Source organism: Trachurus trachurus (assembly GCF_905171665.1).
Source record: "Trachurus trachurus genome assembly, chromosome: 7".
Classification (NCBI taxonomy): Eukaryota; Metazoa; Chordata; class Actinopteri; order Carangiformes; family Carangidae; genus Trachurus; species Trachurus trachurus.
The window spans coordinates 196,765-223,105 of NC_139901.1; the positions used below are offsets into that span (position 1 = coordinate 196,765).

A 26,341-nucleotide genomic window follows, 5' to 3' on the forward strand; every position below is an offset into this window, starting at 1 on the left:
GACAATATGGTCAATAGGGGGACGTGATATATGCAAAGTAAGTTTATAGTCAACAGAAGACACCGGCAAGAACAGGAAATGTAGTGTGTGTGATCCCTTTTATCAGACAAGAAACAGAGACATGAATTAGACAGGACAGTTTTAGACATTTATTAATTCATGTGGATTGAATGACATTTGTGGCCCAAGATTATCTTGGCGCACGCACGCACACACACACACACGCACACACACACACACACACAACGCGCATACACAAATCCCACCAGAGAGACGCAGAGAAGTCAAATTCAAGATTCCAGGAGCCCTTAAAACTTTCCACTAAAATAACTTTGATCTCACAATATCAAATTCACATATAATCCCATTATCTAGTATAACACACAATGTAAACATTTCAAACACATTGTGAATAGAGTTTTGCGTACATGTAAAGAACGCCATTCCCTTCAAATCAAATTTATGTTAACATTTTCTAATGACCCAATGTGGGAATATCTTTGTGTGAAATCCATTTAGGTTTCACAGTTGTGCTAAATTGTCAATGCAGGTGTTTTGCAAAAAGAGATAAAAGGTAAAAACACTGTGTTGCTTCACTTCTCCTGGGTAACATTTTAAATCACAGCTCTAGCTGTTTTCACAGTTACAGTATAGCTAGGATGAACAATGTGGGGAATTTCAAAACAGTGAACACAAGAGACTTAAGAATGATTAACCAACCCAGCCAAGGGTCATTTCTTTCTCTCATGTGTCAAAATCCTCAACATCTTGAACAAAGTAGCTTGTTTCTGAACATCAGAATTAGAATTGTCTTTTTTTATTCATCAAAATGTCTTTCATTATTTCTCAGTTCCTTTTAGTCAATCTCTCTGTTTTGTTTTTTAAATGGTGTTTTTGTTCAAATCTGTAGTAATTTGTAAAGTTAGTTCTAATGAGTCCAAAGGTGGTCTGACTCCAGCTAACGTGTGTTGCAGCTTGCACTAACAGGACCTCTACTTGTTCAGAAGGTAAACTGACTAATAGTGTTACGTTTTTGAGTGTCTCCAGAATGGGTCTGAGTAATAGCAGGACACCACATCTACAGAATGACAAAGCAGGTCAATAGTTTTCTATTTAAAATAAGTGATTATGAGGTGGAAAACTTGGGATGTCCCCCCTCACCTGCCCCAGCCTGCTTCTATCCTCCCTCCTCCATTACTCTGAAAAAATACCTGCATGTCCTCATTTTCCTGTCTCCAGACTCTCCCATTAACCCCCTTTACCATGACTGGACATCAATAGCCTCCACCCCCCAACCCCCTCCTACTCTCTGATGGGTACGGGACACCAAATACATGAAAAGGGAGTCAGGGTCTTTCCCTGCAGGAGAATACATTTGGCACATGATGATTAGTGGCTCAACAGCCCCTGTGAATGAGGGCAGGATCACTTGAGTCCCTCATCTGTGCTCTTGAACATGAGAATGGCATTGGAGATCTTGAGGGCGGGACCAAGCTTGATGCTCATGATTTTCACAATGTCGGTCTGGGTGAGAAGCAGAAAGGCCTCCCCATCAATCATCTGAGGAGATAGATACAACAGTTATGATATGCCAAAATAGCAGAAATACTTTATAAAACAACATATTAGCCCTAAAAGACTAAGTTCATCTGTTAAAGCTGATCATGGTCTGTTTTCGTAGAGATCACAGGTGTATCTAAGGCCATAGTTTCTGGATTAAACTTAAGTCTTGTGTAATTGCTATATACTGTATTATTTAGATAGCAATGATCTGATTAATTGTTGAACCTCAGATTCAGGGGAGCACTGGAGATCCTGTCTTGAATGTGAACCAGCTTTTTCACCATTGCAGGAGTACTGAAGGGCCATGGGTGTTCTACATGTATACATCTGGAGAAGGCTTTTGACCATGTCCCCCCTCCATGTCTACGGAGGGTACTGTGGGATGTGGGACATGTTTTCAAGGTATCTTGGACTCCACTAAGGTCGCCCCTTGTCCCCAATCCTGTATGTGGTATACATGGACAGGGCAGGCAGCTGAAGTGAGTTTGTCTGTTTTGGAAGCCTGGGGATTGCATTTTTTTATTTGCAGATGGCTCTGATGGCTTCATCAGAATGTGCCCTCCAGCACTCACTGGGACGGACTACAGTGGGATGTGAATCAACACCTCCAAGACTGAGGCCATGGTTCTTGGCTGGAAAGCAACGGAGCCCTGAGTGAAGAGTTCAGCTATCCCAGGGTCTTGCTCACGAGTGTGGCTAAGATGGAGGGGGATTGACTGAGAAATCAGAGTAACAGTAATGCAGATTACCAGATTCACTCCACCCTGACTCATGGTTATGAACTTTATAGTGACTGAAAGAACGACATTGTAGATGCAAGTAGGTAAAATGAGGTGGAAATGGTCCTCATTTGACCTCCTTGCACTTGTTGCTGCGCACGCACACGCACAGCCTTAGAGATAGAGGGAGCAGCTTAGACGCCTGAAGGGAGCTCAGAGTAGAGTCACTGCTCCTTCATGTCCAAAGGAGACAAAGTTAGTGCAATTTAACCCTGACAAGTAAAAAGCCCAAACTTCATTCCCACCTGTTGTACCTGCAGAACCATGAACCTGTCTGTCCACAGTCACACTGCTACCTCAGCAGCTGTCTGTTCAGCTTAGTGTGCAGACAGCTGCTGACTGAAGCAGAAGGTGGAGCCGGACACATGGAGGAAAGGGGGGTCTGATTCCAAACCATGTTCCTCATTCTTTCTAAACTTCGGTCACTGTGATATCAGAAATGTCATGTCATTTACTGACATTTTAGATTGTCTCCAGTGAGATATTATTACCTGTATTTAGAATAATTTGGAATATGTTCAGAATGAATGATGCACTCTACAGTGTAGTATACAATTCAGCCTTTCATCTGCAAACAGTAATTGTTGGGAAACAGGGAAAAGGATAGCATTGCTGGGGAGAGGGATGTCAGGGATCCCCTGCTTTACCTGCTGCTATCCATACAATGTTATACTGATCACATGACAAGAGTTCACATGGAAACATTATGTCATTATACCAAGGACATATTTGTAAGCATTCACAGCAAGTTTAATGTCCACTGATCAATGATATGATGTACATATTAAAGATATGACTTAATTGGAACTTTTGTGGCTACTTTGGTTATGGTTGAACACTTTCAAAAAGCCATGTGTTGTTGTGATTCTTGAAGAAGATCATCTGTGTCAACTTGCTTGGGGCAAAGGCTGTCCAAGAGCAACAAACACACAGTTTCCACTAACATGGCAGGTGGATGAAGTACAATGACATTTCTTGACCTAAGACCAGTGCACCCCACTTTTACCATATCATTACAGACAGAGAGACAGAGAGACAGAGAGACAGACAGACAGACAGACAGACAGACAGACAGGTAGATACTTTATTAATCCCAAAGGAAATTCATCTGTTGAAATTCAGGGGTGTTTCTTAAACGTCTACAGGCAGACAGCTACTCCCAGTGTACACTAACACTCCACAACAAATGACAGAGGGGCGGTTTGCAACTAGAAGAAGAATACGGCATTTAGCAACTGAAGAGACCGATATCTCCCTCAGACATTTCTGAGATCAAAACAGAGACAAAAGACTAAAAGACTTTCACTAGGTGGACACAAACACAATTCCCAATGAATGCTAACATTGGGCCTCATTCACGAACCGTTCTTAAGAACAAATTTGTTCTTAAGTCCTACTTACGAAGTTTTTACGAAGATTGTGGCATTCATGAATGTTTTCTTATCCAGAATTTGTTCTTAACTAAGATCAAAATCTAAGAACAGTCAGGAGTATACTTAAGCACTTTTAGGTGCTGAGACTTCTGCAAAAATAACCGATTATAGCGTTTTCTTTTGTTCTGCAGTTGTATGACATTATATGATTTGAATAAGAATTATTTTCTTATCTTTTATGATGTTTTTAATAATCATTAATAATAATTGACAAATCATTGCAGTCTCTTAAAAAACATTATAGACACTAAATTCATATCATATCTTTTTTGGGGGGAGGGGGGGGGCATACAGCTGCGGATATGATTTTTTTTCCCCTAATTGCGGGCTGCAACAGTGCACTTACTGTAAGTGTTCACACTACACACAACTGTTTTTTTTTTTCATATGTGATAATATTTATGATGGCACATGTGAGAGTGTGGTCTCTCTGATAACAACCGAAGAGCTGCATCCACTGCTGACGCTACTAAATATAAATATAAAAATATAAAGTTTAAACTAAATATAAGCCTTTTGTTTATTTCTTTGTTTCATTCCTGCTGCAGTAGCGCCACTTCACTACTTAAGTTCTTTTTACGTTTGGAGTCTGGTGCTCCCTCCCAGATTTTCATTTGAGCATTCAACTTTCTTTCTCACTTCACCTCTCTGCTCAGCGCCTGTGGGTGCTGTTTGCACACGGCCCTGCAGTCTCATGCCCTTTTATGGGCATTGATGGGGCCGTTACCTATGCTAATCCTATGTTAATTAGACTCACCTGGCACACGCCCTCAACTTACGAGGAGTTGGCATAAGAACACAGCTGCCAACAATTCTGAGGCTTACGAACGCGTTGATGAATCTGACGTAGGGTTTTCTTAAGGAACTTCTTAAGAACAACTTAAGAAAGAATCTAAGAAGATTCTTAAGAAGATATTGGTGAATGAGGCCCATTGATCCATGCCAATGTGTAGGGCAACTGTGCACTAAACATTTTGTCATGTCACCTTATTGGTAATAATGGGTCTGTATCCAGATTGGTCATATGTTCCCTTGATTTGGTCAATGTGCTTATGTTCTTACAAGCACTGCTCACTAGAAAGATTACTGTGATAATGTCATGACATGTATTAGTATTAATATGACAATTTATGTATTTTGATCACATGTGCCGATAGTAAAGAAGAATGGTGACAATAGTAGATATTACCTGAGACTTATCAGGCTGCAAAGTTCTACAATTGTTTTTTCTCATCTTTATTTTAGCAGGAAAAACATTAAGCCATGTGTTTTTGGCCTGGCAGTTAACCAAATGAACCTGATAACTAATCACACACACTGAGTGGTCTCACCTCTTCTTTGAAGAGACGAGCCTGTTCTTCACAACCAGTGAGATTCTCGACAAACCTGAAGACCTGCAGTGCAAAATTCAAATGTTGAATTGTCAAAACGATCAGACACATAAGAGGAAGGAAACGAATAAATCTGAAACTAAGTGATAATATTTGCTGACCTCTTCAACACTCCATGCTGCCACCTGGCTGACATGTATGCCCTGAACGCCGGGTAACAGCTTACAGTGCTGCTCCCAGCACAGAGACAGAGTCCTGTCCGACTGACTACTCAGAGCTGACATGAACAGGGATGGATACACACCCTCTGAGGACATGTCTCAGGGGAAACACACACAGAAAAACATGTTTTTCACCACAGACATTTTGACACATAATAACAGAAAAGTGATGAAATCCATGACTTCACTGGAACAGATCCATGTTTAGCAGCATCAGTTCCACATGTGTTTTTTCTATGACAAGTCTGCTGAAATGTCCACTTTGACTGTTTATACCAAAACTACAATCACTTTTTCATGGTTGTCTACACCTGACACCCAAACTGGTTTCAAGTTACATCTTTGCTGCATGAAGCTTGACTTGTGACTATGAGGTCTTTTGTCAGGTCACTGTCACTTTGACCTTTTGACCTTTTGACCTTGAGTTCAACGGAAAGTTTGTGCCAAGTTGGAAGAAGTTTCTTCAAGGTGTTACAAAATATCATGTCCACAAGGATGAGAAAGACAGACAACCTCTGCAGTGTGGGGGAATAACACTTCTAAAACTTCAGGATATGCAGAATGCACTGAGAAGACTCACTCTGGTAGTCTCTTTGCTGATTCTTCCTGTATTTTGGAGGACGACCAATCCTGAAATGAGGAGAAACAATTAGCGTGAAACAATTCCTGCACACTTAGAAGGACACACACACACCCTCACCTGCCACGGTAATGGGTCTTCTTCGATCTCTGGCCAAAGAACAGGTTCCTCTTACACTCAGAGTCAGACAAGTCAGCCTTCAGCCTGCCCTGGTTCCGCTCAGCCAGTGGGCAACCAGATATGCAGTGATGGGCAGTGAAACGACCAGTCACATGGCCTGATCCATCACAACCAGGTGTTGGACATTTCCTGTTTCCAAGAAAAATGTCCACAGTCAAAGGGGAAATTGGCCTTAAGTGCATTATAAGATCTACAATAATCTTTTGCGACCCAAAACTGATATCAGAGTAAATCATTGATTATACAACTTCAAATTGGAATTGAGTTGAGTGCTGACCTGTTGTGGAAGCTGTATTTGTTGGTTCTGGGGTGGTTGATGGGTTTACAGGGGACAGAGGGGGGGTAAGAGGACTCGCCTGTAGTAAGAGGCTCCCTCACTCCTGTTTACATAGATACAGACAAAGACACGCGCACACGCACACAAACACACGCAATATGAAATTTCTCTTTTGACATGTTGAGAAGTGTAGATACAGCAAAATAAAACAACTCAACATACCAACAAGATACAGAAAATGCCTTATATGCCAGAAAACGGCTAAAACAAATAGAAAAGAATACGGATTGACTTATAATAATTAAATTCACACATACATACATACATACATTATGTAGGTGGGGGTATGTATAGGAAGTTCTACAAATTACAATGTATGAATTATAAAAAAGGTCAAAAGCAATAGAGCAGATTCTGGAGACAATATATTTATGGGATCATGTTCTAATACATTTCTGTACTAACCGAATCTAGCTTTCTAAAATTATACATTTTTCAAAGTCATTTCATTTAAGAATTGAGGTATGAACAGCCAGAGGTTTAGAAGTTGCTACCATGTGGCTGCTGTGTTTTGGTGTCTTGGGGGGGGACTTTGAGTGGGTGACTGGTCGCTTCACACCAGCCTGCTGGATGGATGTCTGGATAATCTGAGTCCATCCACTCATCATACACATGACTCCAGCCATCGTAATGGACCTGAAGAAGCAACAGAATTGGACACAGCTGAAACACATGCATAATAGCTACATGACTGGTTTGTTGAAATGTGTTAGAATAACTTACATTCACAAATCAGAATAGGTTGACTATGGTTATGTTCAATTGATCCATAATAGACCATAGCCAATACTGGAGTGCTTGCCTTTAAAATACCTCAGTCTTCAGAAGTGCATTTATTTTTATTTTTTTAACATCACCACAGTATTACACACAGTGTATTATTATTAGTATTATTACAGAGAACCTAAAGACTCTCAAACAACCTACTGAGGCACCAACTTATTGTAAAACCTGTAGAAAAAAAAAGTAGAATAGGATACCAAGTCTGTAGAAATGGCTATGAAAAAAAATAGGATCAAGCAAAAGGAGAGCCACACTGGTGAGGAGCTTTGTTAACTGGTGCCATGGTAACCCCTCAACACATCTAAAACCAAACAACTGGTCACAGACTTAAGGAAGTCTAGGCCAGTGGTTCTCAACTGGTGGGTCACGGGCCCATCCTGGATGGGTCGCAGACAGCTGGTCAAAAAAGTAAATAATATTTAATGCACATCTGATGTTGGACATGTCTTATTTTGAAAAATAACTTATTTTGAAAGGCACGAGACACGTGAACACATGCAGTTGTAATGGTCCTCCTCACTTTCTTATTATTTGCTCCATTTGCTCTGAATGCAAAGATATCAGTTTCTTATTAATGTGGCCTGCAGTGAATCTTGTTTTGTTTTGTGGGTCTTTATTTTGTGCAATTTGATATTTATTCACTTTAGTGAACATGCTCTGAATGCAGAGATGCATTAGTAGTCAAATATATCGTTTTGTTGGTCTCCATTTTGTGCAGTTTGATATTTTTTTATTCACTTCCGTACATGCAGTTGTCATGGTAACTCCTCAGTTTCATTCATGTGCCAATAAAGAGCAAAATGAGTTTTTAAAGGCTTTAAAAACTAATTATTGGTTTGAATTCTATAAAAGTGGGTTGCGACTTAATGACCATGGGACAATGTGGAGCCCAGAGTGAGACCAGTTGAGAACCCCTGGTCTAGACCATGTGTACATTAATCAGAGAATTGAAGAAAAAAACTAAACCAATAGTTACTTTCCCATTAAATCATAACATTTATGAAACTGTATTTTGTAAAGTAATTCAATTACTTCTTGAAAGAAGTAACTGTAACTGAATAGTAACTTGCCCAACACTGCTCAAATGACCATGCTAGTACAAGTTGTGTTGAAGATGTGGCCTCTTGAGGAGCATCCATAGAAAGATTGATGACAATAAACATAGTCTGTCCTCCCAAAAGACTGGAAGACTTTGTTTAAGCAGTTATCAGCAGTATGATGACATCAAAACCATTAGCACCAAGGCACCAACAGGCAAGTATACTCAAGTAAAGCTGTGGTGCACCTGGCGGAGCTGGAGAAACTTCTTTTTTTTTTTTTTTTTTTTTTACAATATCACACACATACAAGATCATAAAATTCATTCCAACACATCAGTATGTGGATTTACCTGAATACACATTCAGCCAGTATTACCTTAATGCGGTGAGTCTCAACCTCTTCCACTGTGGCCACTCTGATCAGACCAGGACTTCTCTTGTCCACAGCCTCTAGTTTCATCTGAGGCTGGAAGCTGTGAGCCGCCCGCTGGCAGCAGAGCAGAGGAGCAGGGGAGCAGGGAAAACAAGCTCAATCATACTTTAAAGGTGTACAGAAAAGAAAATTGAATTTGAGCCCACTCTGGATCATAAAATTAATGTAATAACTCATCTTTCAGACGATGTAGGTCAAACTTTGTGCAAAATTCTATTTTTGAGTAAATCCGGGATGAAAGTGTGTATTTTTTTTTTCGCATTGGATAATGCAGGCGCACGGATTATACGTCAGCCTGTACACGATTCACCAGCCACTGCTATTGGATCCGTAATCCGTCATTCAAACGTCTGAGACACACACACACACACGGAGCTCGGGCTCGCCCCAAGCTTTGAATATCCCGCCCGCTCGATAACGACCAATCAAATTCGTTTTCCTTACTCGGGTAAACTCGTGTTGCAGCTCGTGACAACTCGGCGCGACAAACAGGACAAACGGCCATTTCTGTACACCTTTAATGTGTGTTGGCTTAACCAGCTAAATTCATAATCAATTTTAATGCTGTTTTGTTTTTTGTGCTGGACATTTTCTGTATTTCATTAGAGAAACTATGCTGGAGAGATGACAGGAAATAAAGAGAGTTCTGCAACACACAAGCCAGGGATGTTGTCGTTTTTGGTCAGCATCTAAAAGTTTTTTTTTAATACAACTTGAAAGTTGCTTTGAAAGAAGTTCATATGCATCACAGCCCTCTCCAGGTTGTCATAGAGATTGACTGGTGACTCGAAATTGCTCATAGGGGTGAATGTGAGTTTGTGTTGTTGGTTGCTATATGAAGCCCTGTGATGGACTGGACCTGTCAACCACAACATCTGCAGCCTGGGACATCAACCACAACATCTGCAGCTGGAGCAGAGACTTTCTGACAGACCGCCCTCAGTCAGTGCAGATGGGCCCTCAGTACTCATCAGTCCTCACACTCAGCATGCCCCCCCCCCCCCCCCCCCCAAGGGCTGCGTCCTGAGTCCGCTACTGTATACCAGAGGTGGCAAGTAACGAAGTACAAATACGTCGTTACTGTACTTAAGTAGATTTTTCGGGTATCTGTACTTTACTTGAGTATTTATTTTTCTGACGACTTTTTACTTTTATATATATACGCAAAAAGATGTACTTTCTACTCCTTACATTCTAAAAACAGGCTCGTTACTTGTTTTTTTTTTGACACGACGTAAAAGCAAAAAAAGACGTGACGAACTAGAGGGAGGAGGGAGAAGAAGAGGGAGGGAGGAGGGAGGGGGGGCTGTACAATCAGCGCGATATAGAGCATTTACTGTTTACGAGCGGCAAAGCGCAATGCGACCGCACGCGAGAGAGACGGCAGGTGGACTGACTGGCAGAGATGAGAGGTGATGAAACGCTGTTTAAAAATTATTATTATTATTATTTTGTGAGTCTGTGATCCCAAACGTTGGGAACCACTGCCTCTGGTCAGTTCAATCTGGATTATAATTCTGTCTGAACTTTTTTTGTTGAACAAAATTATCAAATGATGTAGGTTTCATTAACGTTTCATTTTACTTTGAAAGTACATTTCAGAGCCTGTACTTTCTTACTTTTACTTGAGTAAAGGAGTTGAATCAGTACTTCTACTTTTACCAGAGTATTTTTTTTACACATGTATCTGTACTTCTACTTAAGTACAGAATATGAGTACTTTTGCCACCTCTGCTGTATACACTGTACACTTACGACTGTACACCATCACACAACAACAACATCTTTGACACTACAGTAGTGGGGCTCTGTCTGCTCATAGAGACCACATCCACTAACAACCTGCCCTCAACTCCTCCACAACCAAGGAAATGCTGATTGACTCCTGACTGCAGGAGAAGAACAGACCCTGCCCCTGTCCACATCAGAGGACATGTAGTGGAGAGGGTCAGTGACTTTAAAGGGATAGTTCACCCAAAATTCAAATTCCACTCATTATCTACTCACCCTCATGTCAACTAAGAGCTGTGAGAATTTTCAGAGTCCTCCGTTCCTTCTCTGAGTTACGGGGGGGGGTGGTATGGGGCAGTATTTGTCAACAAAACCCAGGACAGTTCCCACCCAGGCCCTCTGGGAGGCGCTACAGCTTCTACCCCAGCGCCATCAGGCAACTGAACTCACAAACATAGACGGCCACATGCCTCCACACTGACTGACTGACTGCACTTTAAAATGTACTGCCACACTTTAGAGGAATGTGCAGTATTGAATTTTATTATTGTTTTATTGGTGTTGCTTATGTGTCTTTCTTTTTCACTGATGTATTTTAAACCACATGGAGGTTTGCTTTTGAATGTCATTTATACCTTGGTATAAATGACAATAAAGGTATTCAATTCAATTTTATTTAATGCATATCCTCTGTTTTAGTATATTTTTTAAATATCTTTTTTCATTTACTCACATTCCCAACCCAATTTACTGAAAGCCCATACCACATACCATGCACCACTTCAACTGTATTAATGCTGTCAATGATATAAAAAACTAAATGTTGTTGTTCTCACCACTTTAAAGGCGTCAGCAGGCACCGCCGTAGAACCCGTCTCCTCCAGGTAGTGAGACCAGGAGAACCTGCCTGGGTCTGGGTAATCTGGTGTGCCAAAAAATGATTTCACATCACACAAACAATACAGACCCCCACACAATCATGTGAAAGTATCTACTATAAACCCATTCAAATATTATTTTAGGATATATTTCAAGGATTTATTTGCCAAACTCACATTTCTACATCAAGTATTTACTGTGAATAGACACGAAAGGAACATAAAGAGAACTGGGCAGAGCTTTTGAAATGCATGACCCAATGTATGACTATGAACATGATTAAATTCATGATTGACAGGGAACACATCGGTCACCTTGGGGTGGTGTTAGGGGCAGGGTCCTCTCCTGGCACCAACCAATAGGATGAATGTATGGACTACTGGCATCACACCTGCGTATTATGACAACCCACAATACTTAATACATAAACAGTGCTGCATTCTGACAGTTTGTGTGTATGTTTATGATTGTAAAATGACTCAATTTGCAGACTCGGATGCATTCGAACAAGGCTTTCATTGCTTTAGAGGCTTTTGCACAGGTGATTTGCTGTTATGAGAAATGCATTTAAAGTACACTGATAGGAGTTTAGGCAGAAATTGTTGTTATATTATTATAAACATGGGAACAGTTTTATGGACATATCCAATGGGGGGGGGGGGGGGCATTTCAGAGTGAAAAGAGATTAATATTTTTATAATGAGTTAGTTGAGTGCATATCAGGACTAAAAAGGAAATGTAATATTGAGCTTTATTTCATCAGGTGAATAGAAACATAACTTCAAAATGAGTGTTAATGTTTTCTGTGTCTGCTAGATGTCCAGGTATGCAATCTGCTTTAGCCACAGCAACTTAATGTGGAGATAATGTATCAGCCGGTTTTCTTTGTCTTAAAGGGATAGTTCACCCAAAATTCAAATTTTGCGGTCTGCGCCGGCGTCAGTGCAAATCGCGCGAGATTTGGACGGACCAGGAAGAGCAACACTGGGAGCTTCCGCTACAAACAAGCTTAAAATTAGGGCTGACCCAAAAAAATTGAAGTTTCGAAGCTTCGTTTTGACACCGGTTCTCATCGGCAATTGTTACATTACAATGAGTAGGCGACTTGGCATCCTGGAAACCTGCCTGATTTCGGAGACATGCAGTGTTCGTTTGCCATTACTTTCATTATTTCCACTACGCCCCCCCCCCCCCCCCCCCCCCCCCCCCCCCGTCAGACGTTACGATCGCGCACCCCCCCGGCTGCCGAAGCTTAGATTAAAATCGATTTTATGTCCGCGAAGCTTCGATTATCAAAATATGATAATCGGGTCAGCCCTACTTAAAATATAGTCTAATTGAATTTTTTTCAGAAAAATGTCTCATGTTGGGGCTTCAATACATGACATTACAGACGAGCACTATGGAGGTATTTGGATGTTTTTTGGTGTGTCTTTTTGGACGAAGAAAAGTGAGCTCTATTCGCTACCGTCATATGGACATGCAGTGCTGCACGGAGCCCCGCTGTAACTCAGAGAAGGCACGGAGGACTCTGAAACTTCTCCCAGCCCTATGGCGCTTTTCCACTAGCCCTAGTAACTTGGAACCAGGTACCATTTTTAGTACCTCCTCGGCCCTGGTTCCAAGCGAGCCGAAGCGATACTATAACGTGACGTCAGCCGACTGCCTTCCGCTGATTGGGCAGAGCGTCGGCGCGAGCGTTACGTCCGACATGAGAATCAAACCCGGAAATTTCAAAAACAGAGCGGCAACCGCGCCAGCTGATCTGTACCGAGACTGTTGTTACTCCTTCACCTGAGTTAAATGTTGCTGTTTGTAAAACCACTGTGGTCTGTTAACGAGGTGCAGACGAGTGAGTTTGGAGCTGACGAGTGGATCGAAAAAGGAGGTACTAGAAGAACTCAGCTGTAGTGGAAAAGCACCTTTACCGAGCCGTGCCGTGCCGTGCTGTGAAAGTGTAGTGGAAAAGCGCCATTAGTCGACATGAGAGTGAGTAGATAATGAGTGAAATTTGAATTTTGGGTAAACTATCCCTTTAACACTGCTTACACCTCCCTTGATGCCAGGAACGATGAGATCAACGACTTTGTTGTCAGTATTCCAAAACTACATTTAGCAACTTCTAAGCACATTGCACGGCTCAGTTTCTTTGGGCTGCTGCTGTGCATCATATTCATTCAATCGTTTCCAAAAGCCCATGCATCCAGAAAGATTCTGAGGCTCACCAGTAGTCATATGTGTCATCCCAGTTGTCAAAATGAACCAGGAAGCGGTCATCCACCATGTCGGTGACAGTTGCTACACAGATGAGGGAAGGGTTCATACGGTCGACAGCCTCCAGCTTCATTCCTATTTCAAAACCGCACTTCATATTGTTCTGAACAGATGGTAAAATGCATTAGAATAAGTATATAGGAGGACATAAACAAGCAGAATAAAGTTTGTACATTTCTTTTAGAATGACCAATGACCACTAATTATGAAACATAAATTGTGTGATTTTGCTTGTTTGAATGTTTTCTTTATGAATTTGTCAACTATCTAAGACAACAGCAGAACACTAAAACTTGATGTCTGCTGGGATTAAACATGAAAGTGCAGGCCAAGATCAATCCAGGCAGACATACATCTTTATGGTGTCCTCATATTAAATATCAATAATAAAACATATGGTGGACAGGGCATCAGATTTAGCAAAGCAATGCAGGTAGAGCCTATTAATACAATTCAATTCATGTCACAATTTAGATTTTGATAGATGGATAAAAACATGCAAATTATTTTAACTTAACCCTTTCCTAACCATACATCTTTCCCCTCATCCATTCATGCTTGTTGATAATCTACCATATATTATACTGTATAGTGGCAGTTACCCTCCCAGGACTGGCAAAGACTTCTTTGGGAGCTACTTGTGCTTTAGTCATTCTTAGGTAGTTGGTCCAGGTAAACTCCTCCTCTTTGCAGCCTGCAGAAACAGAAACATTACCAGGGTGTGTATTTTGGGGAAAAGAGCATAACACTTAAAGGAATATTGTCCATCCATCCATCCAGCCATCCATCCGCGTAAAGGAATAATATAAGACAGCAAATGTATTTATTGTCATGTCCAGGGTTAGATGAGAGGATCTGTATGGTAAACGTACCAGTACAGCTGAGAACAACAGGAAAGAGCTCCCTTAATTCTGCTCTTAAGCTGCTTCCAAATTCACTTAGCTGACCTGCAGCGGCAGTGTAACAGAGGTGCTACAGAGGTGCACATGTGAGTAAAAATATGGAAGTTTGGCGGTTGAAAATCAGAAGTCCTGTTTTCGTGTGTTGATAAACTGAAAATGTTCTACATGAAGCAAGTATTAAACAGATATTGGAATTTTGTGGTGGCCCTGTGCACAGATGCAGCTCTGCTGGACTGTTGGTGCTAAGTCAGCTGTTCTAACTGGCTCTTCTAGTGTCCTGACCTTTGGGAGTGTGCAGTTTGTGTCCTGTGCTTTCACACCAGCCTGGAGGATGGATGTCAGGGGAGTTGGCATTCACCCAAAAGTCATGGCAGTCAGAGTAGCCATCAAAATGGAGCCGCAGCCGGTAACCACACACCTTAACGATAACAGAACACATTAGAGAAAAACAAAGCAGGCTGGAGAATGCCATATAAGATGAACTTCTCTCACATCTTTCTTCTTCCCCATGCAAAGCAGGAGCATTCTGTTCGTGAAGCCTTAATTTTACTCCTAAAGAATCCTCCTGGTCATTAAAGGGATAGTTCACCCAAATTTCACTCATTATCTACTCACCCTCATGTCGACTAAGGGCTGGGAGAATTTTCAGAGTCCTCCGTGCCTTCTCTGAGTTACGGGGGGTCCGCGCAGCAGTATTTGTCCATATAATGGTTGTGAATGGATACCACTTTTCTTCATCCAAAAAGACACACCAAAAAACATCCAAATACCTCCATACTGCTCGTCTGTAATGTCCCTCTTGTATTGAAGCCCCGACATGAGAAATTGTTCCGCCGGTCAGTGCAAATCACGCGAGATTTGCACTGACACAGGAAGAGCAGTGAACCGAGACACTGGGAGCTTCCACTACAAACAAGCTTAAAACATAGACTTATTTAATTTTTTTCGGAACAATTTCTCATGTCGGGGCTTCAATACAAGAGGGACATTACAGACGAGCAGTATGGAGGTATTTGGATGTTTTTTGGTGTGTCTTTTTGGATGAAGAAAAGTGGTATCCATTCACAACCATTATATGGACAAATACTGCTGCGCGGACCCCCCCCCCCCGTAACTCAGAGGAGGCACGGAGGACTCTGAAAATTCTCCCAGCCCTTAGTCGACATGAGGGTGAGTAGATAATGAGTGAAATTTGAATTTCGGGTGAACTATCCCTTTAAGATTCATCACCCATGTTAATGGATACCTAGCTCACCTCAGCCACAGTAAGGACAAAGTACATGGATGGATGCTGGGGGTCGATTCCTTCCAGCTTCATCCCCTGTTTAAAACCATTCTTCACTGTTGGCACCCTCTGGGACTGAACACACAGGATGACACAGCTAAATATTTCAGAATGGGACATAAATGAATATACGAGTAGGTGAAAACTATTTCTCCTTGAGGGAACATCAGTTCAGAGTTGGGTTGGCTTGGATTGTTAGAGAAATAAATTACTTTAAATTGAGATCACGCTGACACTCTCCCTCAGCACTATGGTGATAAGATAAAAATATTAATGAATACAGGTAGATAAAGGTAGATATACTTGTCTTGTTTCCTCACTTGTCAAGATTGCAATTTATTTATCATCTAAGGCCAACAAAATCACTCCTATCCTGTAAAACAAAGCTGTAAATGTAGCAGTAAAAAGTCATGGCAAGGCAAGGCCATTTTATTTGTATAGCCTGTTTTTACCAACAGTTTGTCTCAAAGGGCTTTACATGGCATCATAACAACATCCTCTGTCCTTAGACCCTCACATCCACTGAGGAAAAACTCCATGGAAAACCCTTTTAACAGGGAAAAATTGGAGATGGGTAAACTGAGATAACGGAGCACTAGTTTAGGATGATACTTCAGTCTGGATATCAAACTCTAACATACCTCTTGGAAAAGCTTGTTGGGAGCAGCACCAGCTTTGGTCTCGTCCAGATACTGAGCCCAAGTCCACTGTTCTGTCTTACTGTCTCCAGCTACAGCAAAAATCCCAGTTAGTACATCTATTTATACAACGTGCTTCACCACAAGATATTGATGGAATGTAAGCTCAAACTAAGGAGAACTTTATGGCAAAACAAATAAGAGAAATTAGTTAGGAGGGGAAATAAATAGACTCCCTGGGCAGCAGCTCCTGTAAATTTACATGCTAGTTATACGTAAACATTTTCATTAAAAGAAAAAATGTTTTGTTTGTGGGAAAGACACAAAATAAATGGGGTAATTAAAGGTCAGAGAAGGACATGATCAAAGGGTTATGGGTGCACAGGGGCTGGATGATGAAATGGCTCAACAAAATTCAATGCAGCAGTCCAACCTCCTCTGATGTGTCTGCTGTCTGCTTTAGAGTCATCCACTTTCTCAGCCTAAAAAAAACATGTTACAAAAGTCACCATATCACTTACAATACAGGAAATGCTCTAATCAAGCTAAAACCATCAAACTCTTGAGACATGAGAATTTTTGGTTATATCTATCTATGGATATTAAAAGGAAATAACAATGCTGTCCCACCGTGCCCTCAATGTCAGACTCTTCTTCAGAGGGGCTCGGGTACTCTTTCCTCTTCCTCTTCCTCATTGATTTCAAGTGATCCAGATTAAGGGAGGAGACCCTCGCACCGGCTGGCACCTTCTCCACTCCCCCACTTCTCCTGAGGTGTAGAGAGGACATCACCAGACTCCTGGTTTTCTATTTCCATTATATTTAATTTCACCTTAAACATGCAGTAGTGAAATTGACTTTGCTGTATCTTCACTGTACCTTTACATATGTGACTTAAAATGCTATACACAGTGACTGAAAGTTTGGGACATCCTATGATTGCAGCCCCACACGTCCACTGCAGGGGTCCCTCACTGTCAAGACATGTTGCACTGTTGTGCAGGTTTGCTGCTCAATGATGTTCTTCTGATTAAAATAGTTTTTCTTGTCAGTATTAATATTTTGTTTTACAACACACACAGTTGCTCTTATTAGTTGGATGTGTTTTTGGTGTTCCATACCCAAAACAAAAAGAAAAAAAAGGGACAGCTATGCAGGGTGACATTATCAGTAGTTTTAAAGAGTTTAACGATTTAAAGTTAGTGATGGGATAAGTGTTAATAAATAATGACTGATTAAAAAGAGAAAACAATTATGAGTATACACCCACACACACAAATACAGACATGGACAAAATTGTTGGTACCCTTCCGTTAAAGAAAAAAAAACTGAAATAACTGAAATAACTTGAAACTGACAAAAGTAATAACAGATAAACATTTTGTGAAAATTAAAGCAGAAGTAAGTGATCCGGTGGTTTTGGCTAACTTTCTGTCAGCAGATGGAGTTAGCAGTCCCCGCCCTCGTCCCTACGTCACCACATTCACGCGCATCCCTTGGCTGCACACACAGAGAGGACTGCCCCTTTATGCCGTTCTCTCTCCTCATTGGATAAAGGTTGTAGGACACAAGGAAAGTTTTCTCCTCGGCTTACAGCAGAGCAGAGTGACTGACAGACCAAACACTCTATAGAAGTGATTGCTGTCGGAAGATACAACTATTTAAGGGCGTTTTCACACCTGCAGTTGTTCCGATTCAGCAACTAAACCGATACAACTGTTGCGTTCTTTTTTCTGGGCCGTTTGTGTTCACATTGCATGATTCTAAAGCGGTACAGCGCTTTGCGCTGTGGAACAGCGCCATAGCAACGGCCCTAACAACACCCCATCAGCTGATCAGCAACAATGGCAACAATGAACCGCGGGCTGACTTGCAGTAGTGAGGAGGTTCAATTTCTTATTAATATTTGGGCAGACGAGTAGCCTATTTAGTTGAAGTTCAATTAAAAAAAATGGCCAAGCTGACTGGTTTATGGCTGGGGCGAGACCTTGAAGTATGCCTATAACGTGCTATAGCTACAAATGTAGTCTAATAGGCTACATTATTATTTATTATTATTATTATTATTATTATTATTATTAGCTAGTGACCAAGCGTGCTGTCCGCTGTCTCAGTGCTGACACGTGAATGAATGACAGAGCGTGTCACTGCCCGTGAGAGAGAGAGAGACAGAGAGAGAGAGAGAGAGACAGAGACAGAGACAGGGAGAGGGGTGGTCAGGTTGTGTTGGTCAAGCTGTGTTTTCAGTTTCAGGTGTCATAGTTATGTCAGATGAATTGTCCTCTAACACAGCCATTCTCAACCTTGGGGTCCCTCCCGACCCCAGTCGATGTGACTGGAGGGGACGAATGAACGACATGTTTCTTGGCATGCATTGCTGACCTGGGCATTGTTTCTTAATAAATTAGAAAAACTTTTCTTGTCATTCCCCTTTTCCGTGCATGGTTGAAGGAGATTGGCTTGCATCCTCGCTCCACTCGCTCCTGCGCCGACAGGTCCTCGCATGTCACATAAACCAGCCCCGGTGTGTGGACACCGCATCAACTCGCCACCCGCATCTATTTAAACTCGTCACTTTGTTTTGTTCTTTTGCCCTGATGAAAACCTCCAGGTCGGAATATTGGCCATGGAGACAAACCTACAGCAGCCAATTATTTTTTTCAGTGCAGGGATCAAGAACTAAAAAGGCAAAAAAAAAAAACCCACCGCGGACAGCGCTGCGCTTTATTCATCATGCGTTCACACCGGCGTGTGTGTGTTTGTGTGTTGGGGCGGGGGGTCGCGGACAGCAGTGCATGTGAAATTGGGGGTCGTGACTCAAAAAGGTTGAGAACCACTGCTCTAACACACCCTACAGTTTGACTCTTTTTTTCTTCTAGTAAACGGGCAGCGTAGCATGACTAGTTATAGGGGTTGTTTGCGGAGCTCTGCCCGGTGCTGATCGCCGCGGGTCAGCTTGGAAAGGCTGGTGGACTCATGGCTTGAGTTTGCGTCTTTCTTTTCTTTTGGCCACTGGCTTTCCTGTTTTGTGTACATTATGAAAAGGCCAAGACGACACGCTGCTGATGCTCCATTATGTTTTTGGGGCAGTTGCCCGTGGTCCTCCTCCTCCGGTTGCCAGGTAACCAGTCAATTTGTTCCGATACATGTGTCGGTTGCGTTCTCACTACAAACGAACCGCTCCAGGGCTCGGATGGAAACGAGCCGAGACCGCCTCTCCCAAGCGATCTCGGCCCGCTTGTTTTGTTCCGCATCGAGCGCGATTGCTGTGTTCACATCTGACCAAACGAACCGATATATGACGTAAACGCTCCCTGTTTCGGAACAAATGGTCAGGTGTGAAAGCGCCCTAAGACTTATATTAACACAAACATTCCGCTTACTTCTGCTTTAACGAAAATCAGACACTGCTTTTGAATTGTGGTTAACAGAATTATTTAAAAATAAATGAATAAATAATTAAACTGGTCTGAGGGGTATTCCAGAAAGGAGGTTCAACAAACTCTGAGTCTATCCCTGAACTCTGAGTTGACTTACTCTGTGAAGTGAAACTGAGTTTTCAGTTCCAGAACAGCTGATCTGAGTTCGGTAAGTCGACTTTGAGTATGTTGAGCTTGTGTCTGACGACTAGTAAGAAGCCATCATCAATGGAGCTCCGATATTGTGATTCACCATGGCAACAGGGGAGAAAACAGGAAGCAGACATGTTCTGGAAAAAAAAAAGTAACACGGCTGTGGCCGTAGAAAGAATCACTGACTGAGTTTTAGATGCGGTCGTCTTTTCATTTTAAATTTACACATCACTTTCTTTTAATAAGGTTGGGTGTTGCTTGATGTTTTGTTTTATTTTATGGTACTGGTATTTAATTTTATTTAAATGCAGTCAGCTGAAAATGAAATATAAAAACAGTCTTGTGATGGCTCCTCACTTTGGTTTTATTCATATTCAAAATAAAAGTTAAATCAGTGGATATTTCAACGTGTATTAGCACCAACATGCTGATTAACACACATCAGTCTCCTAACATCCTGCTGAGAAGAGAGAAGACTTAGTGTCTACAGATTGAACTAGAAGTAATTTAATCTTATCTTAAAAGCAGCTGCAAATTAGAAACACGAAATTGTGCTGTTGGTAAAAATAGGCTATGAAAAAATATAATAGGCTATGCCTACTTATGGTTACTTTTATCTGTGGGAAATAAAGAAACCCAAGTGAAATGAGTTATTCCTCTTTTTTCTGTCTGATAGAAGGTGATTAACCTGCAACGTGATGGATTAAAAAAAAAAATGAAGTGGATCTGAGAGCGGTGACGACGTGTAGCCTGATAGTCAATGTGCGGTCGGAGGATCGGTACTGTTCGGCTCAGGGAACGAGAGCTAAATGTTGCTCCTGTTGTAAAACTATGTGAATTATTTCTGCTTCAACATGATCAGACTGAGAAGGAAAGGACAGCTCTGTCAGACTCAGGCTTTCTTCAGGTAAACCTGCCAGCGAGCAGGTTATGTTCACAGAGTCAGTTACCGTAGTAACAGACCCAGAGTTTCAGTTACCTCTCTTCCTGGAACTGAAAACCCAGAGTCATTCTTGTGTTTTTAGCTGCTGTGTGTTTTGTGTCACTACCCTGTTGGAGGACCCCTGCCTGTGGACTGGGCAGCACATATGGCTCCAGAATGCCTTGATAGTCTTGAGATTTCATACCTGCACAGATTCAAGACACCCTCTGACAGTTTTCTTTGTATGCTTCATTTTGCATCTGTGTATGATGAGCTGATGTGACTTGCCAAAAAGCGTTAGTTTTGGATCAAAAGGCTCTAGTTTTGTCTCATCTGTCCACAGAGCTTCTGGGAGAATGCCCTTTTATTTGATCCTCTACTTTTGTCAGTTTCAAGTTATTTCAGTGACAATTGTGAGTTTTTCTTTCTTTAACATTAGGGTACCAACAATTTTGTCCTCTGGGTGTGACTGGCTTTACTAATTGCATTAGTATTGTACTATACTATACTATACTGTATATTGCTGTTCTTTTGTACTGTTTTTGTCTTGTTGTGAAGCAGCACTGCTCTTGTCCGAGAGAAATTTCTCCCACGGGAGACTAATAAATGAATTTGAATTTGAATTTGAATTTGTATAGAGGGAGAAATAGCTTTCTGATAGATTCTCCATATGGTCAAACTAACTCCTGTTACTGTTAGTGTGTTGTTTTTTTGTTTCTTTCTTTTTGCAAAAGTCCATGTCACACCCTGACAAGACGCCACTCTGGGTGGCTGCCCACATCACCCATGTCCATATCGTTATCCATTATCACTTCCATATCAAATCAACAGTTGAGTTGTGTGCACACCTGTCACTGATGGCCTCTCCATGCAACTCCTCTGTGTAGGGCCTCTGAAGTCTGGGATCATAGTTATGTTGTCCTGGTCCGATGTGGACTTCAGGTTTGACCGGAACCAACCTTCCAGGCTCCACGGCTGCACCTCTCCCAGAGCTGACAGGAACCGACACATCTGACACACAACCACTAGGTCAGTTAAAAGACTACAGATGAAAACTTACAAACTTACTTACAATTAAAAATTGCAGTGCAGAGGTGAATATAGTCCACAGCTCCATTACTGGGGTCAAAGTAAAGCTCCTCCTAATCTGTTCAGTTAATTTTTTTTGCTTGAGTTTAAGTAGCTACTGGAGTATTTGAATGTAAAAAATAAAAAATAAAAAAAATAAAAAAAATTTAAAATGACTTTTTTTATGTTGACAAAATAGAGTTAAAAGCTTGTAGAATATGATATAAGAAAGGGCCCTTACTCACATGACCAACCACAGCATCAACCAATATAAACTGTCTGTTTATTTTGAATTAAATAAACATTACATATCTCAAGTTGAACAGCAAATCACCTGGCACATGAACTGTTCATCCCCCTCCCCTCAGGCAGAAGGTTGTGCAGCCTCAAAGCCAGAACAACAAGGCTAAAGTGCAGCTTCTTCCCAGAAACAAACACAGATTTCAGATCAGATCTTGGTGTCTTTCACCTCATCTTTTTTTAATGGAGCATCATTTAATTGCTGATAGATTCAAACCCCTGTTGGAAGCCTGAGGTGGACTGTGGCAACACACCGACACACTGCACTTTATATTATATATGTTTTTTTTAATTATTATTATTAGTATTTATTGCTTAGGCTTTTAGGATGAGTATTATTATTATTATTATTATTTTATTATTATTATTATTTTTTTTTAAATGCTGCTATGGGTATCTGGGAATGCCCTCAAATGGAAATTTCGTTCTATGATATACAATGACAATAAATCATCTTCTTCTTCTAAACGAGGGTAGGACAATAACACCAATAACAATAACAAAGTGTAATTACTTGAGTACTGTAGCCTAGTAATGTATATTTGGGCATTATTCTTAGAAGACGTAGTAGTGTGGTAAGATTTTTTTATTAAAAAGGGGGAAAAAGTATGCAGGGATAGAACAGAAGCTTCAAATATAAATAAGTGTACTTTGTTACTATCAACCCCTGGTGCACTGCAGTATTTCTGGTCACAGCATTAACTGTGACATAGGAGATGTGGTTTATCTGATATTAACTCATTGAGTGCCAGCCCTTTTATAAAATGGTCAGTGCCATGTGCCAGCGTTCTGGGGCATTTTGAGTAATATGTCAAGACCCAGAGAATATTTTGTACTATGACTCTGAAAACACCAAACAGCTCAAAGGAAAGAGGAGACTCTCTATTTAACTAGGGAAAAAACCATTTGTTTGTACCTTGTTCCATTCTTGATATATCTTAAGTTGAATTGAGCCTGGTTGCACCAAAAAGACCACTTTTTTTCTAGAAAGCTGAGAAAAATGCATTTTTGTGAAAGAGAGTCTCTCAAGAAAAAGTGTGATTTATCCGTTTTAATTTTGGCTTCAAAAACATGTAAGACATCTGAAAATCCCCCCCCCCCCCCCCCCCCCAAAAACAAAAACAAAAAAACAACAAAAAAAACAACAACAACAACAACAACTAAAATACAACGAGTACGAGCGGTTGCTGCCCCCTCAGCCTCTCCTACGCCCCCCTCCCTCTCCTCCCCCCTCCCCTCTCCTCTCCTCTCCTACTTCTCCTCCTGCTGCATCCCCTCGTCTCTGAAGGAGGGAGGGAGACGTCATGGCGTCTTCAGCCTCTGTGCTGGACGCGGCCGCGGCAGCGACTCACCGCGCTGATCTCTCGGTTCGTCGTCACGTCGGTCACTGACTCCGCGATCCGCCTCCGCTTTAGCTTCGGCATTTTGGTGCTGATCATCTAGATGAGTTTACCTTTCCTGCCTCCTCCGATCACTTCATGCTGGAGCTATGCTAATAGCATCCGTAGCTAAGCTTTCCTCCAGCTCCACGTTACACTTGTTCCAGGCTCTGCCCGTCGTTTTCTCTAGAAATAGAAACTTTTTCCGACTTTGTTATCTCCGTACCGATCGCGCTCGTCTTCTCCTCCTTCTTCACTTCTTGCTCTGATCTACAGTCTCATTTGTTCTACACATCCCAGAAGCCCCAAAATTACTCAGAGTGTGCGCGAGAGCGTCCCCATTTACCAGCCGCAGAAAACTGCATTTGACGTCTATGAACGTCAATGGCACTCAAGCGTTGGATTTTGATTGACGTCCATAGACGTCAATGGCACTCAATGAGTTAAGAAGTACTTCAAGATATTTTAAATCACCAACTATTGGTTGAGTAAGTTAGTGAAAGGGTTTCACTAGACTGTATGTTGTATAGTTGCTGACGTCACTGCAACATGTAGCCATGTGTCTACCTGTTTTTCCTGCTGGAGCACCTTCTGCATCAGCTGATCTCCCAGAAGTCCCTGCAGCTGGTTCAGTGGTGCTGCTGGTGGTCCCTGGAGTGATTAGTGTGCTCAGCGTTCCCACGTCACTCACACAGAACTGCAACGCACGCACACACAGATGTGTATTAGACATCTAAGCAGAGGTGGCAAGTAACGAAGTACAAATACTTCGTTACTGTACTTAAGTAGATTTTTCAGGCATCTGTACTTTACTTGAGTATTTCTTTTTCTGACGACTTTTTACTTTTACTCCCTACATTTATACGCAAAAATATGTACTTTCTACTCCTTACATTGTAAAAACAGGCTCATTACTTTTTTTTTTTTTGACATGACGTAAAAGCACCGGTAAAATACGTGAACTAGAGAGGAAAAGAGGGAGAAGAAGAGGGAGGGAGGAGGGGGGCAGTAGAGAGAGAACCGAGTTACCAACTTGTAGCCTACTGTAGTAGCAACATGGAGGCAGCTTGCATGGAGGAAGGAAGCGATGGTGGTCGGACCATCCGACTGGGGGGGGGGGGGGGGGGGGGGGGTTGAACACTGTACAATCAGCGCAATATAGCACATTTATCGTTTACGAGCGGCAAAGCGCAGCCTGTCCATGTGCCTGTGTCTGTGTGTACGTGCGCGCGCGCGCGCGCGTGTGTGCGCGTGTGTGTGGTGCGACCGCACGCGAGAGAGACGGCAGGTGGACTGACTGGCAGAGATGAGAGGTGATGAAACGCTGTTTAAAAATTCTTATTATTATTTAGTGAGAGTCTGTGGCGGCCCAAACGTTGGGAACCACTGCCTCTGGTCAGTTCAATCTTGATTATTCTGTCTGAACTTTTTTTGTTTAACAAAATTATCAAAGGATGTAGGTTTCATTAACGGCAAAAATTTATTTTTACTTTTTACTTTTACTTTGAAAGTACATTTCAGAGCCTGTACTTTCTTACTTGTACTTGAGTAAAGGAGTTGAATCAGTACTTCTACTTTTACCAGAGTATTTTTTTACACATGTATCTGTACTTCTACTTAAGTACAGAATATGAGTACTTTTGCCACCTCTGCATCTAAGTAGTGTGGCAGATCATAACACTTCAGTTTGAAAGAGCATTTACCTTAAGGTTGCTGCTGGGCAGGATGGCCATTCCTTCCTTCCACTCTAGGACATGGACAATGCTACAAGCCCCACCCATCTGTGCTGTCAGGGTGGGTGTGGTTGTCTGACCTGCCCTCCCTATTTTCCCTGGGTCTCCCACAGCAACAGTTGGAGTCATATCCACCTTCTGATGGCTTGGAGCACGAGCTGAAGAGAAATGGAATCTGATAATATAAGCTTTCTCACCTGAAGAGCATAATTGATCATGCATCATGTATTTTTTTATGAAAAGAGAGAAAATATCAGAAATAATATAATAAATTGTACTTTTTATGTTTTACTTTAGTGGTATGTCTTATTTCACATTCATGTTGAATAAATCTTTTTGCTATATTTTGTACTGTCTTTGCATGGATGTTCTCATAGATGAACAGACAGACAGACAGACAGACAGACAGACAGACAGTCAGACAGACAGACAGACAGTCAGTCAGTCTCTGGTCTACTAACTATCCATCCAGATACATGATAACAGATGGTTTCTGTAGTCTAATATCTATATATTTAGTTGGCTACCCCTACCCTTTGGCTTTTCATTAACCCACACGTGTGCCCTATGACTTATGTAACATGACATTAAGTGTTATTATCATTTTAAGATTCTTGGATAAAGACATAATTCCAGTGAATGAAATCAAACATTGTGGGTGTTTGGTTGGGCACATCATCTGTAATGATAGTAATAGTAGCTACAGCCTGGTCCTAACCAGTCTCTTGCACTTCATTTAATTTGTGCAAAGAGACTAGCCACTCTCCATTGAGAGATGTTTACTTCCTGGTAGGGGGTTACTCTGTTGAGGTTTCAAACTATTGGATCTGCATTTACCCAATCTTGGAGGTGACATGTCATGCCCCAGAACCAGCCGGAACGTAATGAAGCTGCATGCTGTAAACAACAACCATCCCCCACTGCAGTGAGCAGAACAAAGTGAGTGTGTATTAGATGTCCGTCAATGATAGCTGCAGG

At 41.6% G+C, this 26,341-nt stretch overlaps 1 protein-coding gene across 2 annotated transcripts in view; it reads right to left on the reverse strand.

Moving 5' to 3' along the window:
- Window positions 1–126: 126 nt before the first annotated feature.
- l3mbtl1 (L3MBTL histone methyl-lysine binding protein 1) overlaps window positions 127–26,341 on the reverse strand; it is a 38,750-nt gene continuing 12,535 nt past the window's right edge. The window contains exons 3-22 of one of the 2 annotated variants that reach the window (XM_083975039.1): window positions 25,334–25,521; window positions 24,198–24,327; window positions 21,732–21,894; window positions 17,020–17,158; window positions 16,823–16,871; window positions 16,393–16,481; window positions 15,722–15,826; window positions 14,749–14,884; window positions 14,167–14,258; window positions 13,516–13,667; window positions 11,605–11,681; window positions 11,248–11,333; window positions 8,624–8,734; window positions 6,919–7,060; window positions 6,365–6,467; window positions 6,028–6,216; window positions 5,908–5,957; window positions 5,268–5,383; window positions 5,107–5,169; window positions 127–1,560 (exon numbers count right to left, since the gene is read on the reverse strand). In XM_083975039.1, coding sequence (XP_083831165.1) covers window positions 1,426–1,560; window positions 5,107–5,169; window positions 5,268–5,383; window positions 5,908–5,957; window positions 6,028–6,216; window positions 6,365–6,467; window positions 6,919–7,060; window positions 8,624–8,734; window positions 11,248–11,333; window positions 11,605–11,681; window positions 13,516–13,667; window positions 14,167–14,258; window positions 14,749–14,884; window positions 15,722–15,826; window positions 16,393–16,481; window positions 16,823–16,871; window positions 17,020–17,158; window positions 21,732–21,894; window positions 24,198–24,327; window positions 25,334–25,521 — 2,315 coding nt within the window. In that variant the 3' untranslated portion in view covers window positions 127–1,425. Of the gene's footprint in view, window positions 1,561–5,106; window positions 5,170–5,267; window positions 5,426–5,907; window positions 5,958–6,027; window positions 6,217–6,364; window positions 6,468–6,918; window positions 7,061–8,623; window positions 8,735–11,247; window positions 11,334–11,604; window positions 11,682–13,515; window positions 13,668–14,166; window positions 14,259–14,748; window positions 14,885–15,721; window positions 15,827–16,392; window positions 16,482–16,822; window positions 16,872–17,019; window positions 17,159–21,731; window positions 21,895–24,197; window positions 24,328–25,333; window positions 25,522–26,341 lie in introns of both variants that reach the window. The other variant, XM_083975038.1, reaches the window with a different exon arrangement.